General features: G+C 47.6%; 1 protein-coding gene across 5 annotated transcripts in view; it reads right to left on the reverse strand.

Annotated features, from left to right (window-relative positions):
* Arhgef28 (Rho guanine nucleotide exchange factor 28) overlaps positions 1–4,520 on the reverse strand; it is a 297,367-nt gene extending 292,847 nt beyond the window's left edge. For 2 of the 5 annotated variants that reach the window (XM_087625772.1, XM_087625793.1), the window contains exon 1: positions 4,463–4,520. In XM_087625772.1, the coding sequence (XP_087481898.1) occupies positions 4,463–4,493 (31 nt within the window). In that variant the 5' untranslated portion in view covers positions 4,494–4,520. 5 annotated transcript variants of the gene reach the window in all.
* Positions 4,521–6,463: the final 1,943 nt, after the last annotated feature.

Here is a 6,463-nt window from a genome sequence, read left to right on the forward strand (position 1 = left end):
CACCCCTACAGCTACCTGGCAACAACCAGGTACTCTCCGCCTGTGCCTGACACTATAAGGCACTGCTTACCCCCTCCTCTCCCTCTTACTCCTCTCTTTGCTCTTCTTCTTCTTCTTCTCTGCTTTGTGCCCTCTTTGTCCCTGTCCCTTCTCTCCCCATCCCTCCCACCTTCCCTCCACGTGCCCATGGCCGGCCTCCTTTCCTCTCTTCTACTCTTCTTCTCTCATTAAACCTCTCCACAATGGAACCATGTCGGCTTGGTGTGCCTCGTCTGGGAGTGGGCCAAGATTTAAACCCCAACAAAGAGCAAGCATACATACCAAAGGCTGTGATTACTAATGTTGTACATGAATTTAAAAGCTAACTGTTTTTAAAGAATTCAATTTATCTCATGGTCTGACTAGATGGCTCAGTGGACAAGGGGGCTTGGTGCCAAACCCAACGACCTAAATTCAATTCTAAGAACTCACATGCTAGAAGGAACGACCTGACTACTCAAAGCTGCCCACTGACCTCCACGTGGACACATGCCAAAATAATAATAATAATAATAATAATAATAATAATAATAATAATAATAATAAAATAAGATGAAAAATTTAAAACTCTCTTGACCGTATATTTGGGTTTTAAATTTTTATTTCGTGTTTGTTTGTTTTGGGCATTTCTATGCTTTGGCTCAGGTGTGGAGTTCAGAGGACAACTTTCAGGAATCGGTTCTCTTTCCACCCTATGGATTCTGAGGATCAAACTCAAATTTTCTGGCTCAGGAGCAAGCACCTTTAACCCTCTGAGCCACCTTGCTAGCCCTTGATTAGCCACTCATTAAGGAAGTGTCTGGATACACGGGTGGCGGGACTACAGAAAGCATGTTACCTGCATTTCAGGTACGTATTTTCCTCATGCCCAATAGTCCTAGGAAGCGGACTCCTTGACAGAAGTAAGATGTGACTCACCTGAGGGCTTGGAAGGGTCACTTCTGAGCAAGTTTCAGTTACTGCCTGCTGCCTGCTTTGGCGGCCCTGCCCTCGCCCCCACCTCCAACACACCCACAAACACTCCAACACACCCACAAACACCTCGGCTCTTCAGGGAACGTCACTTTTATGTTAACTTTCTACCAAAATCAAATCTCAAATTGTAAATAACTGAAACAAGAGACGGGATCTCTAAAGACCAACAAAATGTATTTTGATAAACATATTCAAAACCAACATCACTGAAATAAATAACCAACATTTGATTATATTTTTTTTCACTTTCCCTTTTATTAAAGAAATGATGTCAAATCTCATTATCTTGTTTACCCAGGAGAAGAAACCCAGGAGCAATAACGGCTGAAATAAGCGAATTAAAACTGTATCTAAGATCAAATTTCTGGGGAAAATGGGAGTGCATTAAGATGTATTGCCGGGCACAAGCTCATTTCCCCAGCCAGATGCCTCGATTGTGTGCAGGCAAAAATCCATTCTGTAAGCAGGACCAGTCCTCCAACCACAAAAGCCATAGAAGTGTGTCGCTCTGTGCCCGAAGTCCATCACCCAGGGGATTAAGGCAAAAGAGCAGCCCCAAGCGCACAGCAATCCCTTCAGATGGTTAAATGAATGAAAACTGAAGAAAGTTTTCACACAATGAGAGGCATGCTGTGGAAGTTTTCAAAATGTCCGAGTAACAATCCTTCAAGTTTAGACAACATAGTTTCAATATCATTAGAACAACAGTGGAACCAGGACTGGAGGAAATAACATAGTATAATCTGCAGGAAAACTATTGCTAAACTCAGCTTTACCCAAGCAGGAGATTCAGACCCAAGTCTTTGGGGTGGCATAATGTTCCCAATACAATTGTAACATGACAGCATTCCCTGTGTTTAAAATACACTGCTGTTTTTAATTTAGCCCAGCATGACACAACTCTTGATAACAAATCTTACCTAAAGTCATGAGGGGAACAAGTCCAGAGCTACTTTTCCCACTGAAAGTAACACAAGTACAACTTCCATGAAACCAACCCTGGTAAGACCAGAGCTGTCCTATCTGCCCGGTACATTAACAGATAATAAAATATTGTACTGTGAGAGCAATGTAGGCTCTATTTTGCTCTCTTCTAACCATTTACTGGCAAAGAAGGGGTTTCTGACATTGGAAATTATGAACCTTTTTTTCTTAGGAGTCAAGACTTGATCACAAACTCTGGCAGAACTTAGTTAAGAGCCTAAGTACCGACTTTATATAAAACACTTAATCTTAAAGTAATAGTATAGTCTGCCGCTTAATACCCACTTAGGTTTTTGGTTTTCTCATATGGCATACAATGGACAGAGAGTCACATGTATCAAAGCACATATGAAATTCTTGTCCAGCAGAAGTCTTAGTCACAATGTTTTCTTATGAGAACACAATAAGAAAATATTTCAGAATTTTCCAAAGTATCCCATTTAAAAATATATATATATACATATATGTGTGTGTATATATATGTGTGTATATATATATATATATATATATATATATATATATATACATACATACATACACATACGTACACACAGTGAAACCATATCAGGGCTAATGAAAATTCAGAGAACTGTGCCACTCACTCTGATTTCCTTCTGTGTACCTTTAAGCGTTTCTTAACGACTTAGAGGCAGGCGGTACTTCAGAGGAAAGTCCCTCAAACACACCTGTTGAGAGAAACTGCTCGCCATTGGCCTGGCTGTGCAGCCTTGATAAGGGAGAAAACAGTCAAAAGCAAACACTGATCCACTGTTCTCCAGTCTCACGTCGCATTAGCTGGGACACACTCCAGAGTCCCACACCTAAGACCTAGTTCTGTGCCTCAGTGTCCCTAACCACTATCAATAATGATACTATCTGAGTTCTATAATCAAAAATAATTACCCATAATCACTATAAAGTCTGCATCAGAATATTACATTGAAATGCTGTCACACTACAACCTCTGCAAAAGGCTTCTGCGATGTTGTCTGCCTTCAAACACTCCAAAGGAGTTAGTGCTACTCTCCATCAAGATTAGACAAACACCTATATGTTTTAACATTCGCATAAAAAAATTAAAAAAAAAAAAAAAAAAACAAGACAGAGGTATGGAAACCTTCCCAGGAAAGGTTATCAGAGCTTGAATTATCATGTCAAAAGTGGCTTCCACAGAGACTGACTAAGGCAAGTCTTTGATTTTGTTTGTGCTATGAGAATAGGGTTCCATTTACTGAGACAGCTACAGGGCCTAGAATACAAGAGGGCAAAGTACAGAACGCAGTGGGTCCGTTCGTTATAACTGTATTTCTAGACTACTTGGTGCAGAATCAAGTGCTCAATCCCCACAACTTGGAGTGTACAGAGACTGGCACTCGAGCAGGGGTCATGGAGTCAGATGCTGGCAAACACAGATGTTACCCTTCCCCTGGGCCCACCCAGCTGCAACCAATAGGCAGGCTCCGAGGGCTCCTAAAGTAGTCTCCCTTAGAAACCTAACTGGTGTCTGGGTTTCCTGGGTGGTCTGAACACCCAGTGTTCACAGAGCTCACAGCAAGAGAGAATGCCCTCTCCACCTGTGACCCCTACCACCCACAACCGAGTATTCCAGAGAAAACTCGTGCATGGATTCCCACCCAGTCCTAAAAGCCCCTCCCAAACAAGATAACCACAGATGCTTTTGTAAACTCAGCAAACGTTTCCACAAAAATAAATGTCCTAAACTTGAGATTGACCAACAGTTTGGGGTACACCCCCCGCACCACCACCACCACCCCGGCGCCAAGCACCTAGGTGAAACCAGCCAGAAGCACAGATGGAAAGAGGGGACTCAGGCTCCCGAGGTTCACCCTTCCCCGGCCGCATGCCTTTGATTTCCACCGCTAGCAACTAGCTTTGGTTGAGCTCCTCACCCTCCGCCCCCTCCCACCCCGCGTGCCCGAGAGGGTGAGGGGTGGCCACTGCCTCCCTTGTGCGCTTCACAGCTGCCGCCTCCGACCCGGCAGCGCCGTGCACTTGTTGCCATCCCCTAGGTACCAGGAGGCGGCGCCCATTCCTCCGGCTGGGCAGCCGGCAGAGTGCAACCTTTCCCCACCTCTGCAGACCCCTGTGTCCTCGGGGACCGTAGAGAAACTTTGTCCCCTGGGAACTCAGGTGGGCAAACTTCGCCCGGGGCTGCAGGGAGACAAGAGGGATGGCTCCCGCAATCAGCCTTTACCTGGAGCTGTGGCTCGGAAGCGCCCGGAGCCCTGGCCAGGCGCTGTCCCCGAGGCCTGCCGAGGGCGACCCGCCGGCCAGCGTCGCCCGAAGCGGGGAAGCTGGTCCCCAGCTGCCCACGCCCCTCCACCCCGCTGGCCCCGCCGAGGGGCGGAGCCGCTGCTCCCCCACCCCACCCCACCCCACCCCCGCTCGCCCGCCGCGCCCACAGCTGGGGCCACCCTCGCGCCCCGGGTCCCCGCCTGCCCACCTCCAGCCAGCCGGGCTCGTCGCCGCTTCATCACATGGCCGCGCCCGCCACCAGCTCTAGAAGGAAACCTGAAGCTGCTGCGGCTCCGCCGCCCCCTCCCTTCGCGGGGCGGCGGCCGGTGGCCTCGGCTTTCCTCCCGCGGCGGGCACGGAGCGGGACCTGCTGGGCCAGGGCAGGGTTGCACCCTAGCGGCGGCGGCGCCCGCTCGCCCCGGGGGCCTCCACGCCCTAGTGGCGCCGGAGGAAGGAGCTGGCCTGTCGGCTCCTAAGAGGAGCCGTGCCAGGCCCGAGGGAGGCTCGGGTTGTCCTCAGCTCAAAGCCACCACACCCGGGACATAATAGTGCCCGGGTCGGTTACAATAGGAAGTACTATTTTAAAAGCAGCAGACTCCCTCTTAATTCATAAGGACGATGGAGGTTCCTCAGCCCCAACCCTGCAGGCTCGAATTCCCTACGTGTTTATGCAAACAGGTGCCTAAACGGCATAAAAAAAAAAATTGTTTGTTTTTGAGAAAGCCACAGCCACTTTTACAATGCCTAACAATGTGAAGGGACCCCCTTGATGCTGCAACACCCGGACACTTAGCAGTGAGTCGACCCCGGATGAAAAGTCTCACCATTGTACAGCCCACTATCAAATAAGTTTAAGATGATCATTGCCGCTTTAAAGATAAAATGAAGTATCTACTTTTCTAAATTACCTTTAATATTAGCTTTATCTTTCTCAAGAAGATGGACCGGCTACCTGAACAGGAGAGATGTGGTGACCCTTCCCTAACCATCAATACCAGATGCCCTGGGCCATCCTTCTAACACACCTGTTTAACCAGAACCGGAAGAATGACAGGATGGCCAAAGAGACCTCAGGGTCTGAGGTCATTAGCCTTGTCTTGGGGCAACTGCTGCCCTTCCTTCTTTATAAAGGACCTGGCATTGGCCTTGCACTACTGACACTTGGTCTCACACCACAGGGCCTTAGGCCCCAAAGAAGAGCCTTCTCCACTGAAGAACCACGAGGTCCCGAAGATAATAAACTAAAACAAAGTAAAATAAAATAAAATAAAATAAAATAAAATAAAAGCAATAACACTCTTTTCGAACATCAATATTTTTCAATGTGAAAAAGTCAGCTGGAGATTGGCTGAATCAACACACCACACAAAAGCAGTTTCCAAGCTGGTTGGCAGGAAAGTTCGTAAAAGAAGCCTTTGTCTCGATCCTTCTGTTGCTATTGCCTGTTATATCTTCCTCCTCCTCCTCCTCCTCCTCCTCCTCCTCCTCCTCCTCCTCCTCCTCCTCCTCCTCCTCCTCCTCCTCCTCCCCCTCCTCCTCCTCCTCCTCCTCTTCTTCTTCTTCCTCTTCTTCTTCTTCTTCTTCTTCTTCTTCTTCTTCTTCTTCTTCTTCTTCTTCTTCTTCTTCTTCTTCTTCTTCTTCTTCTTCGTTGATTCTTCATAGGTAGCTTGGAAAGGGCAAGGAATTGTGGGGAAAGGAAAAGTATTAAGACATTAGCTCTTCCACACGAAAAAGAAGCAAACGGGGGCTGGGGATTTAGCTCAGTGGTAGAGCGCTTACCTAGGAAGCGCAAGGCCCTGGGTTCGATCCCCAGCTCCGAAAAAAAGAACCAAAAAAAAAAAAAAAAAAAAAAAGAAGCAAACGGAGGGGGCGGGGGCGGGGACTGGGACGGTTGCTAATGTTCTCAGCAGGATTGTAGAGGACACGTAATCCCACCCACCGGCTGCTGTTTTCTTGCTCTCTCTCTCTCTCTCTCTCTCTCTCTCTCTCTCTCTCTCTCTGGCACTGAGCGTGATCAATATTTAAACAAGTACTTGGCTTTCAAACTCTCTGGGTTCAAGCTCTAAGCCGCATGCTCTGGCAACCTTGAGAGAAGCGGGTAACCGCCCGAGGCAGAAAGCTATCCCTTGTGTAAATAACCGTTTGCATCCCTTTGGTTTCCATCCTGCAGATAGAGGTCGCTCAGGACACACTAGGACTGAGCTGAGCT

This window comes from Rattus norvegicus, chromosome 2 (genome assembly GCF_021556685.1).
Source record: "Rattus norvegicus strain SHRSP/BbbUtx chromosome 2, alternate assembly SHRSP_T2T, whole genome shotgun sequence".
Lineage (NCBI taxonomy): Eukaryota > Metazoa > Chordata > Mammalia > Rodentia > Muridae > Rattus > Rattus norvegicus.